The sequence below is a fragment of the Lolium rigidum genome, chromosome 6 (assembly GCF_022539505.1).
Source record: "Lolium rigidum isolate FL_2022 chromosome 6, APGP_CSIRO_Lrig_0.1, whole genome shotgun sequence".
In the NCBI taxonomy this organism is placed as follows: domain Eukaryota; kingdom Viridiplantae; phylum Streptophyta; class Magnoliopsida; order Poales; family Poaceae; genus Lolium; species Lolium rigidum.
Window position 1 is genome coordinate 37048755 of NC_061513.1, and position 18575 is coordinate 37067329.

Here is an 18575-nt window from a genome sequence, read left to right on the forward strand (position 1 = left end):
GTATGGTTGGATGATTAGTTTGGAAGCATGCTTACTGAGCAATGCAGGACTTTTGTGGAATCGTCGTTACCCACTCAAACCCCCAACAGCTCATTTTCCATTTTTAATTCAAGGAGCTGTCCACTAACCAAAGATATACTCAGTTTTGTGATCCTGATAGCATACTCATTACCTAGCAACTCCATCCTTACAAGAAAAGTTTTCGTATAGCTCCATCTACACAACCATGTTAGAGGGTGTCATCTGGTTGCTAATCCTGAAGCTTAGGGATGCCCTCACAAATGAAACTGTTCAGATAGGGAAGTCGTTTATTGCCTATGAAGCATCTGCTCTGCAAGACCTATTTGGTGAAATAAGGAAAATGAAGGAGGAGTTGGAGAGCATGCAAGCCTTCTTCCGAACTGCTGAGCGGTTCAAGGATGCGGATGAGACAACTGTTGCATTTGTGAAGCAAATCAGGGGTCTCGCTTTTAACATCGAGGATGTTATTGATGAGTTCACCTACAAGTTGGGGGAAGACCGTGAGGCGATGTTTCTGTTGAAAGCAATTAGGAGGGTCAGGCAAATCAAGACATGGTATCGCCTAGCCAACAGTTTGCGTGATATCAAAGCCAACCTCAAGCGTGCTGCAGAGAGAAGGCACAGATATGACCTGAAGGGTGTTGAAAGGGATGCAAAACTAACAAGAGTAGGCAGCTTAAATAGAAGATCTGCAGAATCTGTACATTTTAAAAGGGAAGATGATCTTGTGGGGATTGCAGAGACTAGAAACTTGCTGATGAAATGGATGAAAGATGAGGAGCAGCAACACATGATAATCACTGTTTGGGGCATGGGAGGTGTTGGTAAGACAACACTTGCTGCTCATGTCTACAACGCCATCAAGACTGATTTTGACACTTGTGCTTGGATCACTGTGTCTCATAGCTATGAAGCTGATGATTTGCTCAAACAAATTGTTGAAGAGTTCCGAAAGAATGACAGGAAGAAGGAATTTCCAAAGGATGTTGATGTCACAGATTACAGAAGTCTAGTGGAGACAATCCGACGTTACCTAGAGAACAAAAGGTATGTTCTTGTTTTAGATGATGTTTGGAGTGTGAATGTTTGGTTTGACAGCAAAGATGCATTTTCTGCTTGCAAACTTGGTCGGATAATTTTCACATCAAGGATATACGAGGTTGCACTGCTTGCTTCCGAAGCCCAAATGATTAACTTGCAACCCTTGCAAAATCACTATGCATGGGATCTGTTTTGTAAAGAGGCATTTTGGAAGAATGAAAATAGTGATTGTCCACCAGAATTGCATGATTGGGCGCACAAGTTTGTAGAAAAATGCAATGGTTTGCCAATTGCTATTGTATGCATTGGGCGCCTCCTGTCATTCAAGAGCGCAACATTTTTGGAGTGGGAGAATGTGTACAAAACTCTTGAGATGCAATTTACAAACAATTTCATACTGGATATGAACATAATATTGAAGGTTAGTTTGGAAGACTTGCCACACAACATGAAAAACTGCTTTCTTTACTGCTGCATGTTCCCTGAGAATCATGTGATGCAAAGGAAATGGCTAGTACGGCTCTGGGTTGCAGAAGGTTTTATTGAAGAGAGTGAGCATAAGACACTGGAGGAGGTTGCAGAAGATTACTTGACCGAGCTCATCAATCGATGTCTGTTAGTGGAGGTTAAGAGGAATGAAACAGGGTATGTTGATGATTTCCAAATGCATGATATCCTTCGTGTATTAGCCCTTTCTAAGGCACGCGAAGAGAACATTTGCATTGTCCTTGATTACTCAAGGACTCATCTTATTGGGCAAGCTCGCCGCTTATCAATACAAAGAGGGGATATTGCACACCTTGCAGAATCTGTGCCACATCTCCGCTCCTTGCTTGTTTTCCAAAACTCACTTAGTTTTGGTTCACTTCGTTCATTCTCAAGTTCTGTTAAGTTAATGTCTGTCTTGAATCTGCAAGATAGTTCAATCGAGTGTCTGCCAAATGAGGTGTTTGATTTGTTCAATCTGCGCTATCTGGGCCTTAGACGAACTAAAATTGCAACTATCTCAAGGTTGATTGGAAGGCTACAGAATCTGCTTGTATTTGACGCTTGGAAAAGCAAAATTACCAACCTACCAGCAGAAATCACAAGGCTGTGTAAGTTGACACATCTTATTGTAACTGTGAAACCATTGATACCATGTTTGCAATATGTTCCTTCTATTGGTGTACCAGCACCTGTTGGTGGTATGTGTTCTTTGGCAAGTCTCCAGACATTATTGCTCGTGGAATCTAGTTCTGAAATGGTCAATTACCTTGGTGCTCTAGTTCTATTGAGATCATTCCGGATCAGTAAAGTTCAAGGTCGCCATTGTGATAAGTTGTTTGTAGCTATTACCAATATGGTTCGTCTAACCCGGCTTGGGATCCAAGCAAATGATGACGAGGAAGTTCTGCAACTTGATGCACTCAATCCACCTCCACTACTTCAGAAAATTTTCTTGCTGGGGACATTAGCTAAAGAATCATTACCTCGATTTTTCTTATCGATTAGTAAACTGAAATGCCTCTCCATTCTACGGCTGGTCTGGTCAAAACTTCAGGAGGATATGTTTTGTTATCTTGAGGAATTACAGCAGTTGGTGAAGCTTCAGCTTTATGATGCATTTGATGGCAATAATATGTACTTCCGGGCAACGTCATTTCGGAAACTTCGAGTACTGAAAATCTGGGGAGCTCCACATCTCAGCCAGATGACGATAGAAAGAGGGGCCATGCCCAGCTTGGTTGATTTGAAGCTCCTGCTCTGTCCGGAGTTGAAGTTGTTGCCAGGTGGCATCGAACATGTGAGCACTCTTGAAGAGCTGACTTTGAATTCTACCGCTGAAGAGCTTGTGAACAGGGTTCGACAGAAGAAAGAGGAGAACATATCACATGTTCAGAGAGTTTACGTGGGTTTCGTCAGGAACGGCGAGCTGGCTGCAGAAAGGATTCAGTAAATACATCTCCATCCAGACTGTCATTGTTTCTTCTCTTCTATAATTTCTTCAGTCATGTGATGTAACATGGAACCTTCTATTTTTACCCACACCAGGGCCTTATTTTCTGCACTTTAAAGTCTCAATGTATCCATGCTTCTGTTTGCCTTTGCTATATTTTCAGTGATTCAGGTCAGCTTCGTTTTCCTTCTAAATTTAGGGACCGAAAGGGTTTGATGTACGTGTAATTACTTGTTTTGCTCTATGCTTCATCTGTGAAGGTTTTAACCTTTTCCATTGTAGTGGTGGTGCTTCAAAATAGCTTGGTTCTAACCCAGCCAGAACGAGCAGTGCAGAGCCGGCTCATTTTCTTTCAGTGCTGGTTATGGGAGTGGCATCACTAGTTCGAGGGGAAAAATTATATGACAGCTGACACGGGTTGGCAGAAACTTTTTTTTTTGGCACCCATAATTCATAGTAGGCCTATTTTTAGTTCAGATTTGTATTTTCTGCTCAGGCATTCAAGCATTGGATGGCGTACACGAACTCTGCACTTTTACAAACTTCCAGTTCTCTGTTTGCTCCATTAATAGCAGTGTTGTCACACATTTGATTGAACCAAACTTACAGTTTTTTCAGCCGTTGGCTTCCTTCTCTTAGGGCATCTCCAACCGGGCGACCCATCCCGCGCCCGCGCGTCCGGATGGGTCCAGCCGGACAAAAACCCGGCCCAGCGCGCGGACCCATCCCTAAAACGGATGCCCGCGGCGTCCGGAACGACGCAAACCCGGCCCAAATCTTGGCCGGGTTTGCGTGGCCGCGGACGCGAAAGGCTGGTCGCTCGCGTCCGCCCGCTGTCCGCCCCTGGCCCGCGTGTCATAGGCATAAATAATATTTTTCATTAAATAGAACTCATTACAATTTTTTTTAGCTACTACTTCTATCCTAAATACGTACGGGGCCGGCGGCCTCGCCGGCGACTCCTCGTCGGCTCGCCGTCGGGGCCGTGGATTTCACTCGACGCGGGCGGCCTGTACGCGTGAGGATTCCACTCCAGCTTCCTACGGGCTGGGTGGCGCGTCGGCGGCGGCGCGGGCGTCGGCGGCGGCGCGGGCGGCTTCGCGGGCCTCGGCAGCTTGGACGGAGGGCATCATCCTCCTCCTTTCCGCCCGCGCAGCTCGGGCGCGCTCGCGCTCCGCCTCCTGCGGCGGAACCATCCGCTTCCCGCATAGCTCAAGCTCCCGCAGGGCGGCGCGTTCCACGGCGGTGCGCGCCTCCGGCGGACGCGGCCGGCGGCCCGGGCCTCGTGGTTGTCCCGCCGCCGGCGCATGCGCTCTTGCCGGCCGCGCTCCGCCGACGCAGCGATCCTCCCGGGCGCGCCGCTCGGGCGACGGCATCCGGATGAGGTCACGGGCTGCTCGCATAGCGAGCAGCTCGTTCTTCCGGCCGAGGAGGTCGCCTGGCGGCGGCGGCCGGCCCGCCGGATGCCCTCGTGCTCCTTCGTCACGCGCGTGAGGTCGGCGAGACGCTCCTCGATGGCGGCGTTGATGTTCGCCGCCGCGAGGTCCTCCGCGGCGACGGGCTCCTCCGCGGCGTCCGCCCCTCCTCCACGGCCGCGTACCGGCCCGTCCGCGGTCTCGTGCCGCCCTCCGCGGCCGCTTCCCCCATCTCCGCGTCACCGGCCTTCTTTGCCGCCGCCTGCAGCGACGCGGAGCGCCTCGTCGTCGGCGACCCACCGCGAGTCCGCGCGCTCCTCCTCGTCCGTCCGCGGGAACCCGGCCCGGGCGGCGAGGGAGAGCTTGGCCCATGTGGACCGAAGGGTGCGCGGCATGGCGCCGGAGAAGGTGGAGGGGAAGAGAACGGTGATGCGGTCTGGGTGAGACCGCCGCCGTCTTTTATAGCCGGCGGTCTGGCGGGAAACTTGGGCGCGAGCGCGCGCCAATGGCGTTTCGCGCGCGCGGGAACCTTGGTGCGCGCGGGATCTTTCCCGCGCGTTCCACCGCCCACCATGGCTGTCCCGTCGAGGCCTCGCCATGGCGCAGCGCCGCGCAACGAAGACGAACCACGTGGCGTCTCCTTGGGTCGCCGCGTTGGGCGCCGCGTGCGACCCAAACGGACACGCGGACGCGGGGCGCTGTCCGCGTGTCCGGGCGGCCACGCAAACGGCCCAAAACGGACGGCCCAGCGCGTCCGTTTGGGTCGCCCGGTTGGAGATGCCCTTACAGTCTATTTGCTTTTGGATGTTACTCTTAACAAGGTAATAATCATATGTACAACTTATTTTCGTACCAAAGTTTATGTCCATCGCAAACCTCGTAGACCGCAGCGTGATGTACTAGCATATACTCTCTCCATCCTAAAATGTAAGGCGTCTAAAATTTAGTCAAAAGTCAACGTTTTCTAAGTTTACCCAAGTTTTATATAAAAATATAAATAATTACAATACTAAATCAGTATCAATAGATTTAACATAAAATATATTTTCTTAATGTATCCATTCAATACCGTGTATATATATTTTCCAAAATATTTAGTCAAAATTAGTAAGATTTTAACTTTTAACTAATTCTTAAACATTTTACATTTTTGAAACAGAGGAGTAGAAAGCTGCCTGTCCTCCCAAAATCAGATGTCCTTGGAAGTGAAGGCTAGTGGTGGTGGGGTGGGCACCGCTTGACCAAGAGGGGTGGACGCTTGTCTTTCTTGAGCTGCTGACAACAGATTTGTTTTGGCCTTCTATTGTGCTTATGTGACAGATCTGGACCGTCCACCATAAGCACCAAGACCATCTCCAGGAGAGCCCCTACTCCAACCCACAGATTTATTTTTCAGGGTTTCCACCGAAAAGGAGCCCCCTTCAATTTTTTTGGCCCCTCAAATTTTGCATCGGGGTTGCGGGGCAAGGGAAGCGTAGTCATCTACGGAACGAGGTGCACAAGATAAGGGTTTTACCCAGGTCCAGCCTCTCCGGAGGAGTAAAAGGCCTATGTCCTGCTAGATTTGTATTGCTTGAGATTGATTACAATGAGGGTGCTCAGCCAGTCGGCATGGCAACTGGGAGCAGGGGTTTTGGAGAATGGGGGATCGGACTATCTCTAGGGTTTAGCCCGGGGATTTATATATGCACCCCGGTCTAGGGTTTACAGCGGATAAGACCACCCGTATCTGGTAGCTAAAAGGCCGGAGGGCCTTACTTCACCGCCAAGACTTCATCCGCCAACTTCACATGTCAGTCGCCAGGGTTTTTGGCCCAGTCGTTGGCACTTGGGCCTAGTCGCCGGGGGTATCGGCCCAGTCGTCCGGCGACTGGACCCCATCTTGGTCCTTCTTCTGTCGGCGAGTAGGACATGTGATTAGCCCCCTAGGGCATATTCCCTTCAGTAATCCCCAAGCGCATCATGGACGCGTCGTCGAAGGCTTCGAGCGAGCCGAATGGAAGAACTTGGACGGAGGCGTAGGGGGAGTCGGTGATGAGCTCTTGAAGCATGGACTCCTTACTATAACCCATATTTGACCCGACCTCGCTATCTTCTTTTCAGCTTGTGCCTCTTACCGTGCTACAATCATCCACCCTCACCCATCCCTGCATCTCCCACATCGTCGTCCGTCATCTCCCGCCCCTCTGCACAAACCCTAGGTCGACGCCGCTCGTCTGACCTCTTCCGTGACGTATTGTCGCCCCTTCTGGTCACCTACGAGCTTGGCGGCCGGAACAGTGTAGTCCGGCCACGCATGCACCCTCTCACGCCACACTGATAGTTCCATGTACACCTCTCACTCTGCCACCAGCTGGTGAAGTGCAGAGGCCATGGGCTCCCCTTGAGCACCCATGCCCTATAGGGGAGAGGGAGAGAGAGAGAGAAAAGGGGAAAAACTTATGGTGGACCCACGTGTTAGAGAGCAAAAAATGAGAATTGAAGAGTTTGAGGGGCCTTAAATAGTCTTTCAAGAATACAATTTGAGAGGTACTGTTAGAAATGCTCGAAGTCTAGAAAAATGGACATGCATTATGCTCCATAGCAAAATAAATATCCAACGTTGCACAAAATTACAATTCATGGTGAATTGTGGTCGCCACCTATCTCCCACACTCACCTCTAACCTCCGCAACCAGCATGCAAAGTGCGGAGGCAGAGGCTTGTCCCGAGCATCCGCCGAGGAGGAAAAAGGAAAGAAAATCTGATGACGAGGAATGTGAGAGTGTATTTGTGAAAAGACAAAGGCTATGGATGTGGTAGAAGGAAAAATGTGAGATCTGGAAAACAGGAAAGTCCGCAAATTGTATTTTAAGAGAATAGTTTGAGAATTACCGTTAGAAATGATCTAGACCAAGAAACTTTCTGAAGCCCGAACAACAAAGAAGGAAGTGCCTAAAACACGATATTTGTGAGACAACTACGAAACTGCACTCAACTTACAGGGTTGTGCCGGCTACCAAGGCAGGAGGGATGCTAAGTCATCCCACAGTGGAGCAAATAAAACAAAAGATACTACCAGTAGTAGTTGGGGCTAGATCATTGTGTGACTTGGCTTGGAGGTGCGGTAGCGAGTTCTATTCTGTCCGCTCTGCGTCCTTGTGATGGCGTCCAAGTTTTTGACTCGGTGGGATCTAGGCAAAAAAAACTACGCATGGCCTTGACATTGCTGGTGACGGCGTCACTTTTTGGGCGTCGTTACCTTGTTGAAGGCATCCCGAAGATGATCCCTTCCGTCCCTCCAACTCATTCGCTCCCCTTGGTGCCCCCTCTTCGGGCAAGCTTCTCTGGCTGATGTCCGAGCCCTCTCACATCGTCTGCCTGGCTACTTTTACACGGCCTTCTTCGGTAGCTGATGGTCCACCTAGTGCCTTGGGAGGCTCTGCTAGGTCGACGTTTGGTCGTAGTTTCGCCGGTGTGCCTATCCCAATGTCAGTGGAAGATGTTGTGTTTCTGGTCTGGACCTAGCCCGAGCTCGGGGGGTGGTGATTCGGGGTCTAGGTGAAATCTTTGCAGGACCTCGGTCTCTGCCGACGATGATGACGCATTCGCGCGCCATGCACCTTCTTGGAGGCGTCGTCGCAAGCCCCCCCCCCCCCCCCTTGCTGGCCCTTCGTCGAGTCCCTCTTGGGCTAATGTTTTGGTGCGTAAGAGGTTTGTTGGCGTGGACTACGACGTGCTCTCTCCGGTGCCACAGAAGACAAGACTCCCTCAACCTGGCGCTTGTTGATGTTTATGTGTTGTCTTTTGTTGTTGGGTTTTCGGTTTACGAGGTTATACTTGTGTGTTGTAAATCCTGGTGTAACTTCTAGCCGGTTGATGTCTTCGGTAATTCAAAGCCAGGCTCATTTCAAGCATTCCCTCTAAAATAATATTAAGTAAAAAAAATGCTAGGAAACATAATTAATATTTAAAACTGCAATTAACAAAAAAATCCAGTAGTGAACAATAATAATATAGTACTGCATAATAGATTATATCCTTTTTTTAATAATATAGTACCGCTTTTTTATGGACTGTTAACTATAGAAAGGTATAATTCTGCAGAGCGGTAAAAACAAAAGATATTCGAGTATAGTGCACAAATCATACTACCGGTAGTTGGTAAAATGCTACGGAGTAGGAAACAAAATTAATTTTTCAAGATGCAACAAACAAGGAGTACTGCTAGTGTATATATTGTAATTAAAATGCAAGGAAACAAATTACGTTCTCAAATGAGGGCACCAGATAGATAGTATGAGCTGGATTCGGCACATGTGGCACACTGTTCGTAGATGGGCTGACGTGGAGGGCATCCAAACAAACACGAACAACATTTGTTGGGCTACGAGGAGAGCGATGCATAAGTAAGAGCATCTCCACTCGTCCCCCCGACGAGGCCCCCGGCGAGCGTTTTTTCCATCCGGATGGCGTAATTCGGCCCAGTCGCGCCCCCGGTTCCTCGTTTTCGTCCGGATTTGGGCCTAAATCCATCCGGCGATCCCACACCATCCCCGGCCCCCCGGGGAGCGCTCGGGGACTCCGGACGAAACGAAAGCGCGCGTGGCCCCAACTTGTCGGCGACAATGGCCTCCGATCTACGGCAAAACCCTCGTCTTCCCGATCTACGGCAAAACCCTCGTCTTCCCGATCTACGGCAAAACCCTCGTCTTCCCGATCTACGGCAATACCCTCGTCGAACGAAAGCTTTGAACTCTCAAGTGGTGCAACATAGATAGATTATATATATATTTCGAATATAATTCGAATAAACATAAAAATTACATATAAAAACTTTAAAACTAAACTACTTCTTCTTCTTCTTAGAAGGCCCCGCCTCATCGTCGTCGCGGCGACGCTTCCGGCTCGTCACCTCCTCGTCGGAGGAAGTTGAGTCCTCCGAGTCGGAGAAAGTTGAGTCCTCCTCGTCGTCGTCCTCATCAGCCTCTTCGTCCTCCTCCTCCTGCTCCTCCTCCTGCTCCTGCTCCTCCTCCTCTTCCTCGGCCTCTTCCTCGGCCTCGCTCCTCGGCCTGCTCCACGGCCTCTTCGTCCTCCTCCTCGTCGTCCCACTCGTCCTCGCCGGCCGGCGGGGGGAATCGTCGCTGACCGGACGATGCAGCTGGATCCCACCAATGGCGCCATCCAGGCGGCTTCCCTCGCTGTCGGTGTCCGATGGCCAAGAGATATCGCTCATGGTTGACGGAGGATGGTGACGAGAGAACGGATGAATGGCGTCGCCCGTCGAAAACCGTATATGTAGGTCTCTCGACGAAAGAGAGCGGCGGTTGCTCTTCCGCGGAGTTCGTGCTCCATTACGGCGGTTCTCGCATCGAGGCCACTTCGACCGTTCCCGACGAGTCGTTTCGGCTCTCCGAGTCCACTTCGCGACGGTTCAATGCGTCGAGGGAACTCCGACGATTGCCCTTCCCGGTGACTGCGCCGTCGCTATGCACGCGGTGGGTGCGCGTCCATGGGCTCGCGGCTGGAAAAATGGGCCTCCCCGGGCCAAAAACTACATCCATCCGGCGCTAAATTTCGCCGGATTTGGACGTGGGGAGCCCAAACGAGTGGGGATGCTCTAACATTCATGTGTTCCCACTTCCCACCCCCAGCTCACCCGTAATAAATACTCCACGGCTTGGCCTGTGGTCGTCACTCTCGTTCCGCCGGACATAGGAGAGAGAGGGACAGGAGAGGACCCGCCGGGGACGAAGACATGGCCGATGAGGGAGGTGCGAAGGTCAGTGGTGGTGGCGGCGGTGGCTGCAAGGCCGTTTTCCCGGCGGAGAGCGTGATGCTGCCGGCAAGCATGGTGCTGGTGCAGCTCTTCTCCATCGTGCTGGTGCTCCTGTCCAAGCTTGCGCTCAACACCGGCATGCAGCCCTTCGTCCTGCTCGCCTACCGGAACCTCATCGGCGCCGCCGCCGTCGCGCCGCTCGCCTTCTTCTTCGAGAGGTTTGTGCATATACATAAGTACATTTGTGCACGCGATCAGTTCTTGGAGGTAAGTGGCACCCTCAAATCTACAGAAGCCATCAACATGTCTTCTCCTCTTCTTCTTCGATCGAGCAGTCTGGTAATTTCAGATGTCCAGTGCATGAAAAATTAAGACACGATAGTAGCAGGACGGAGAGATTCAATCGAGGGTAGATTAGTTCTTTTTCTGATATCCACACAATTAGGTTTGCGACCGTGGGACTGTGGCCCATGTTTTGGGAAGAAAAAGGAGAAGTAATAATAAAATAAGAAAGTTTTCAAGTTAATACTTCGGTTCGTCCAAGTAGATTTTGGATTAATTGCAAATACTTCCTAGCTTGCATGCATCATGCATCAGCAAACAAAACCCAGATTCATACAGTTGAATGTACCAAGATGTGCTGGTTAGCAAATGCTTGACGCTTTAGTACTTTCAAGATGGCAATTTTCAATTAGTATTTCTAGTACTTGCTTGTCGACAGTGGTGTTACCAAAATAGATCATGTACAACTACTCTGCATTGGCATGACAAACCTCGCACATTAATTACTCCCCGTCCAAATTTGAAAGGGTTAATTACATGCCTTATCTGACGTTGCTAATTTATCATTGCATCATCTTTATCTCACACAGGAAAGCAAAGAAAGTCCCCAACCTCATCGAGTGTGGCTGGATTACCATAAACGCCACTTTCGGGTTAGCACTTATCTTCCATCTGCTCACTCCGCTACTCTGTGTAAGATCAATGCAATGTTGAGCAGACATTTGCAAATGGCAATGCTATCCATGCTACTCCCTCCGTCCGTTAATAAATGTCCAGTGGTTCGTCTAAATTTGGATGTATCTATGCTTAAAAAATGTGTAGATACATTCGAATTTAGATAAATTTTTGACATCTAAAAATGGACAGAGGTAGTATATATGATTTGCCACGCTGCTGACGATGAACACAGATGACGACAGCCACTCGCAAAGCATAGGACAAAACACACTTAGCATGATAATTTTTGGATTCGAATCTTGTTTTGTCAATGAATTCAAGTCGACTCTTGAATTTTGTTTTCCAATTATCTTCCATTCAGTCACACCTCTAATCTTTGTAAGATAAATGTAAATTTGGGCAGATAAATTTGGCCAATGGCAATTCTATCCATGCCATATTTGCTTCGGCAGGCATTAGGCTGATGACTAGTCACAGATAAGCAAGAGACAAACAAATGTAGCTCTAGTGTTTTGTCATGTCTTGAAGTGGATTCTTGACTTTTGTTTTCCTGACATATGTGTATAGGGTTATCCTGGCGATGGGGCTTTACTACTATGGCCTGCGCGGCACCAACGCCACCTACTCCGTCATCTTTCTCAACCTCATCCCCATCGTCACCTCCCTCGTCGCCATCGCACTCAGGTACTTGCTTGCGCAATCTGACATGAAAAAATCATGGCACTATGTTTAACATTGTTAACAACCTCCCCATGACATGCATCTCTGGTTCTGAATTCAGGGCAGAGAAGCTGGCATTCACAAGCTGGCCTGGCAAGATGAAGCTCCTGGGCATCTTGGCGTGCGTCGGGGGAACAATGGTGGTCACCCTCTACAAAGGCAAGATGCTGCGCCATCCTTGGCCTACCCACCTGCTGAGGCCCCATACTCATGCAGCAGCAACTCCAGCAGTTCACCACAATATGGTCGCAGGCACACTATTCCTGTGCGCTAGCTGCCTCGGATACGCCTTCTGGTTCATCATACAGGTGCCATACTGATACTGGCCCTGGAATCTGGATAAATCTTGACTTCCACATTTATAGGTGCTTCAGAATGAGTGTTACAATGTCCCAACTGAAAAGAAAAAGATTCATTGCCTTCTTGATTGTTATGGCTTTTATGTTATAATGCTACTGCATGTATTTGTAATATCCTTCCTGACTAATTCTAGTATGTAACTATTTCTGCAATTGCATCTACAGGTTAGGCTAGCTAAGGTTTTCCCATCTAGGTACTGGGCGACGACGCTGACGTGTCTGTCCGGGAGCCTGCAAGCTTTCGTTATCGGCATCTTGATCGACCACGACACATCAGCATGGAGGCTTAAGTGGGACCTGCAGCTCTTCACTGTAGTCTACTCGGTAAGACTGACGGTGGATTCAGGTTTGTCATTTCACACTGACGAAACATGGAACTTTATTAATGCTTTGCTTTTCATTTCACTTCCTAAGGGAATATTCAACACCGGTGTTGCGTTCATCCTAATGTCTTGGGCGGTGAAGCGTCGTGGGCCAATTTACCCCTCCATGTTCAACTCTCTAGCCATGGTAGCAACTGTGATCATGGACTCGGCACTGCTCGGCACCAGCATCTTCTTAGGAAGGTGCGTTTCTCGAGCAACAAACTAAACATGATCAATTTCTTCAGATATCCGCACTTGTGCACTGTAGCAAATACGGCAAATCTCAATTGCACATACCATGGTTGTCTGCAGCATTTTGGGAACACTGCTAGTCATCTTGGGGCTATACGCGTTTCTGTGGGGGAAGGGAAAGGAGCTTCAGGAAGCTATGGCAGCAGCGAAGAACGCCAGTGGGAAGGAGGAAGCTCGAGACTGTGGCGAGCATGGTTCACAAGAACTGGAGCAGCGCCGTGGCAGCAATGAGTTACCATAAGGAGTGCAGGTGTGTTCACGAAGACTAACAGTCGCGACAAAGGTGTAAAGGTGCAGTGGCCTTCTATACATAGTTTCCCCGGTGATCCGTTCCAGCAAGCTAAAAACTGCTACTGTGTGCTGTAATCAGAGATTTGATGTACCTGAGATGAAGAATTTATAGGGGTACAACGAACAAAAGCTAGGAGTTGTGCATGTACCCGCTGTCACATGGCTCACCCACTGGTCTATGTTCCAAGGTTTCAAACAAATTTTCTCTTTCTGCTGCTGCATTACAGAGAGAAGTTTGACTTCTTGATTTGTTGAGTCTAGTCTCCAATTTAGTGATCAGTTCATGCTCTTGTGATCAACACTACATTTTTTAATGCTTGTTTCAATCAAGACCTGGTAACTTGAGAGGAGGACATGGTATATATGTGAAAGTAAAACGCCTCCCCTCTCAGGCAGCAACGGACAGCAATTCCACAGACCAACAGTAAGCAAATCTAGTAAAACATGTTTCTTCCCTAGCAATAGCATACAGATTGCGGAATTAGTAAAGCCCGCAGAGAACAACTACGACATATGTTTTAAGATTCAATTGCATGAGGTAAATTCAGAAGTAGGCAAAATTTTATCCAACTTCTATTGCTGCCAGAAATTAACCACTAGATAGATAGCATTGCTAAGAAGTAATGCAAGAGAAGAATAAGTGGTCACACAGACAAATGATAGTATCAAGCAGAATAGATCTAGCATTAGTTTCATAGCATGCCGTAATTAAGAGAGCTTACAGTGGTTCCACCACAGGCCATCTAACCTAGACTCCTTAGCCATCCTGTTTCTTGGCCGGAACAAGTGAAAACGAAACAAAAGCATAGCATTGTCGGTCACCGAAATCACTACCACGAAGACAGAAGAAGATTTGGCGACGCCTTATGCCGTCCCTTGTCAGGCCAGTTCAGAACCCCTGAGGTTGAGGGTATAGCTGCAGAGAACCTGGATGATCGTGAAAGGACGGGCAGTATCAAGGACAAACTCCTTGTTCTGCTCGACGAAATCAAGGGAACCAGAGACCCTCTCGTCTGTCCCGTCACTGATGTTGTGCTTCACGATGCCAGCGAATCGACCAATCTGTAGAGTGTAGTAGACACAGTTTGCCTCCACGGACGGGAACTTGCCAGCATCAACAACCATGCACCTGTGATGGCCGATGAAGATGGCATACTTGCCGATGGTCTCCATGGGTACGAGCTTTTGGTTCTCCGGTTCGATCCCAAGAACCCCAACACGTCCCGGCGCCTTGGTGAGGAACATGGCTTGTCCACCAAAGTCCACCAAGAAACACCGGACGTCGCTGGTGTGTCTAAATGGATCGCCCGAGAAGAACTTGACAAACTCAACCTGAAGCATCTCCGTCAATTCACACAGATTGTCTAACATGGTACTACACGCCACCGACCCCCACCCACCGCCATTGGCGTAGACACCGCCCACCACTGCCTTCCTCATGTAGTTGTAAATGAATTCGTCCAGTCTTTGGGCGTCGAAACGTTTGCTGTCAGGAACTGCCGTGTAGTACTTGCGAGATGAGTCACAGAGCAATGTGAGGTTGTGCGGAATGCCGCCGGAGAAGAAGAAAACAGCAACCCCCGCGTCCCGGGGCATAGGTGCCGCGTAACGGACCAGTTCGCCGGTGAAAGGATTGAGGACGCGAGCGGCGTGAGGCGGGCTCCTGTCGGCGAGGACGAAGAAGCCGCCGAAAGTAATGGCGACGACGTAGTAGCGGCGGAGCCGCGGCAGCTTCTTGCGGAGGAAGCGGCCGGTGCCGATGTTCACAAAGACTCGCATGTCATCGCTCTGGGAGACCACGTCGCCGTCGAGGACGATCCACTCACGCGGGTGGAAGCGGCCGTCGATGGGATTCTTCTTGGGGTCGTCGGTGGCTGAGCGCCAGCTGTGGCAGACGGCACGGAGATCCATGTACCAGTCGACGTCGTTGGTGGCGAGGAAGCAGTCGGCGACGCGGCGGACGAGGTCGGACGGGAGCGAGGACCAGCCTGCTGCGGGCGCCTCGGCCGGAGGTACTGGAGCTTCGCCGGCCCCAGCCGCTATTGCCGCAGGCTCCAGTTCTCGCGCCATGAACGCGCCTCTCCTAGCTGCAAAACCCCAATGCTCTAATCCTCACTGTGAAAAAAGATTTAACTTTTCAGCAAGCGAGTCGCGTGAATGGAATCTGAGAAATACACAACCGACATAGAAGAGGATTCAGTACCAGATCTACAGATGAACACAGCCAGATGGGCAGTAGATGGGGTAAAGCGGATGGCGGCGGCGGCGGCCTAGGGATTTCGGAAGAAAGGGGGGAAACGGATCGAGGACAAGAAGTGGACCGCTAGCGTCAATTTGTTACCCAGTCGCGTCCCCGTGGACATAACGCATAGTCCATCCGTCCGCTAGCTTCTGCATCAACCAAACATTTTTAATTTGATCAATATTTTTAATAGTATTATTAATAAATCATATGTATCTAGACGTGTTTTAGTATATAGATAAATACGTATGTAATTAAACATGAGTTAATTAATTTGGAATAGAGCCCTCAAGCTCACCGCCCCGCGCGCCCTCGAGCTCACAGGCCCCTCGTGCCCCCGTTCCCATCACCCTCCTCCCCGCCTCCGAGCCCTCGAGCTCCAACGCGCGGTGATGCCCCACCACAACGGTAGTGTGGCGTTGCGGCCTAGGTCGGGCGGCAGAGAAGGGATTCCTAGCCGAGCTAGCTCGGGTGGTGGAGGCCTTCCGCGGGGCGCAACGCCGAGGCAGCGTTTTGCCGTGGTGGGGCGGTGGCGCCTGTTTCAGTTGCTCACCGGATCTGACATGATGCCCCTTCTACCAGTCGTGCCTCGGCCTCGTCCACGAGAGCCACCGGGAGAAGATGATGGCTCGGGTGTCACCACTTTCCTTAAGTTTGGTATTCATTTCTGTAGACAGAGATGATTTTCTTTCAATTTGATGAGAATGCAGATCTTAGTAATTCAGTGTGGCTATTTTTGGTCTGATCTGGATTTTATTCTCTTATTAGGTGTCAAATCTACTACATCCAATTCCATATTGTAGTTTCCATTTTTTGGTACTTTTTTTTTGCAATGGCCCAAATTGAGAGATCCTTGTCAAAATCCAACTAAAAATTCTTAGATTGACAAAATGAATTAGTCGTTGTAAATCCATCCGAACTGCATTTTTTTTTCATTTGCTCTAAGATTTGGAACGAGGTTGGTTTTTCTATTTCTGTAAAATTGTGAAGCACTTGTGGTGCAATTAACTAATTGTGAAACCATTTTTAAATTGTTGATGAGATTTTGTAACAATCTGCGAAAAATGCACAAATAATATTTGTAAACAGAGGCCTCAAATAGTAATGCACAAATCTGAGTCCTTTGTATTTTCCTTCGGAGGAACTCTAAAATCAAGTTCTTGTCATGCTTATTGTTATGTAGTCAAGGCTTAGTTCCATGTTGCTACATTTGATTGCACTAATTGGTCTTAGTTGGGCTATTCAAAGTCGTATCCAACTGGTATAGAAAAGTTAAAGCAAGTGTATTAATTTGATGCTATATTAAATGTCAATCTCAGAGCAATCATTGATGCTCCTGATTTAATTGGCGTCCTCTGTGGGTAAGAGCATCCCCACTCGGTGGCGCTCCCCACGCCCAAATCCGGCGAAATTTTCGTCCGGATTGGAGGAAGATTTGGCCTGGGGAGCGCCGAAGTTCCAGCCGTCCCCCCGGCAGGAAACCCCCAACCTCGACCATTTGACATATTTCAAACAAATTTAACATAAAATTTAACAAGTTCGACGACAAAGAGTACGAAAATTGCTGAAAAAAATTCGGCGACAATCAGTACAATGTTTAACAAGTGCTGAAACAAATGAAGCACACAATTTCACAATTTTTCGTACTCTTTGAGGCCAGATAGGCCGTCGTCGAAAGACGGCGGAATATAGGCAGGTGGGGAAAGAGGGACGGCGGAATCTGGGCAACAAGCCGGCGGTGTGGTGCCGGCGGCGAGAGAGATACGAGGGGTGGGGGAGATTTTGAGCGAGGTGGCGGTGGGGTTCGTGTGTCGAGTCACCGACAGATCGGGCCCTTCCCCGCTTTTCACTCATCCGGAGTCCCCGATAGGTCCCCGGGGGGGCGGGGATGGCGTGGGCTCGCCGGATGGATGAAGGGCAAAATCCGGACGAAAACGAGGAACCGGGGGCGCGACTGGGCCGAATTTCGCCGTCCGGATGGGAAAAATGTCGCTCGGGGGCCTCGTCGGGGGGACGAGTGGAGATGCTCTAATCTAGACGTTGAAGTCATGGTGAAAGTGCATATTGATGCAAATTGCCCTTTTGGCACTTTCAGAATAATAATAATAACACTAGTCCTTTATCACGAACGGTTAGATATGCTTGGTACTTCACCGTGTCGTTCTGGAGTACCGGGTACCGTAAATTTTGTTGTAAAAAACAGTTGTGAAAATATCCAAAAAAAAAATATTCAGACACATCTTGAGTTACATTTTGAAAAGAAAAAAATATAGATATGCAATTGGATATATCTGTATCAAAAGAAAATGTGAATTACATAGCCAATTTCAGCGATTCTTAGCTCTGAAATCGAATTTTCAAACCTTAAAACCTGGAAAGAATTATGCATTATGGTAGTGTACTAGTACTTTTATCTGTTTACCAGGCTTCGATTGATTTATTGCATTGTACATTTAGCGGATTAATCTACAATTCGCATTTAGAAATTTCTCTGTTCAAACTCAAAACACACCTAAACAGCAGTGACGATGAGCTAGCCTGCAATTAGGCTATCAAGACGCACATGCCACAACAACCTCCGGCTCGCTTTTGTTCCCCTAATTTTGCAACGCCGCGCGCATGCAGGATATATATAACACCCTAAATCCGCCATGGACCTCTCACCGCCTCAAATCGATCCCCGGCATTCCCTCCTTCGCGTCGCGCCATGGGTTGCGGCACCTCCAAGGAAGCCGTGATCAGCAGCGACGGCAGCGGCAGGTGCAGCCGCAAGCTCTTCCGGCGGAAGTCCAGCGTCGTCGCCACCGGCGCACATCAGCCGCTCGCCGCGAAGGACAATGGAGACGTTGCGAAGCATCACAAGGCGGCTTCGGCGCCAGAGAAGGCCGTCGTGAAGGGGGGCGGCAAGGCCGGTGCGGCGGCCCCCGTTGTTAAGGGCAGCGACGAGGTGCCGTCGACCGTGATCGGCGCCAAGGTAATCGGGGAGAAGAAAGAGGGGGAGGAGATCAAGAAGGACGGTAAGGAAGTAGCAATAGCCACCACCGACGAGACGGGAGAGAAGGAGACGGCGAGCGAGAAGTTCACCGTGGAGAAGAAAGACGAGGGCGTCAGGGACAAGGAAGTCGTCGCCGATCCGATCAAGGACGACGTGGCATCGGTAACCGGGAGCGTCGTCATCGTGCAGGAGGAAGAAGAGGGGACCGAGAATGGCG

General features: G+C 49.5%; 3 protein-coding genes across 3 annotated transcripts; 2 read left to right on the plus strand and 1 right to left on the minus strand.

Moving 5' to 3' along the window:
* Positions 1 to 226: 226 nt before the first annotated feature.
* LOC124659682 (disease resistance protein RPM1-like) lies at positions 227 to 3001 on the plus strand. Its single transcript, XM_047197508.1, has one exon. It carries the CDS (start codon positions 227 to 229, stop codon positions 2999 to 3001), a length of 2775 nt encoding a protein of 924 aa, XP_047053464.1.
* Positions 3002 to 10153: 7152 nt separating this feature from the next.
* LOC124662464 (WAT1-related protein At5g64700-like) lies at positions 10154 to 13071 on the plus strand. The gene is made up of 7 exons (XM_047200299.1): positions 10154 to 10392; positions 11047 to 11109; positions 11702 to 11818; positions 11916 to 12162; positions 12379 to 12537; positions 12628 to 12779; positions 12891 to 13071. The coding sequence occupies exons 1-7, from the start codon at positions 10154 to 10156 to the stop codon at positions 13069 to 13071; spliced, it is 1158 nt and encodes a 385-aa protein (XP_047056255.1).
* A 929-nt stretch (positions 13072 to 14000) lies between these two features.
* On the minus strand, positions 14001 to 15191 carry LOC124662465. Its single transcript, XM_047200300.1, has one exon. It carries the CDS (start codon positions 15189 to 15191, stop codon positions 14001 to 14003), a length of 1191 nt encoding a protein of 396 aa, XP_047056256.1.
* Between the last annotated feature and the right edge of the window lie 3384 nt (positions 15192 to 18575).

Excerpts from the sequence above, each read along its gene's own strand:
- LOC124659682 (XM_047197508.1), top strand. The coding sequence starts at position 227 with ATGTTAGAGGGTGTCATCTGGTTGCTAATCCTGAAGCTTAGGGATGCC.
- LOC124662464 (XM_047200299.1), top strand. The coding sequence starts at position 10,154 with ATGGCCGATGAGGGAGGTGCGAAGGTCAGTGGTGGTGGCGGCGGTGGC. Across the intron at positions 10,393-11,046 it reads CTCGCCTTCTTCTTCGAGAG|GAAAGCAAAGAAAGTCCCCA; the intron begins GTTTGTGCATAT and ends TATCTCACACAG. Across the intron at positions 12,163-12,378 it reads CCTTCTGGTTCATCATACAG|GTTAGGCTAGCTAAGGTTTT; the intron begins GTGCCATACTGA and ends TTGCATCTACAG.
- LOC124662465 (XM_047200300.1), bottom strand. The coding sequence starts at position 15,191 with ATGGCGCGAGAACTGGAGCCTGCGGCAATAGCGGCTGGGGCCGGCGAA.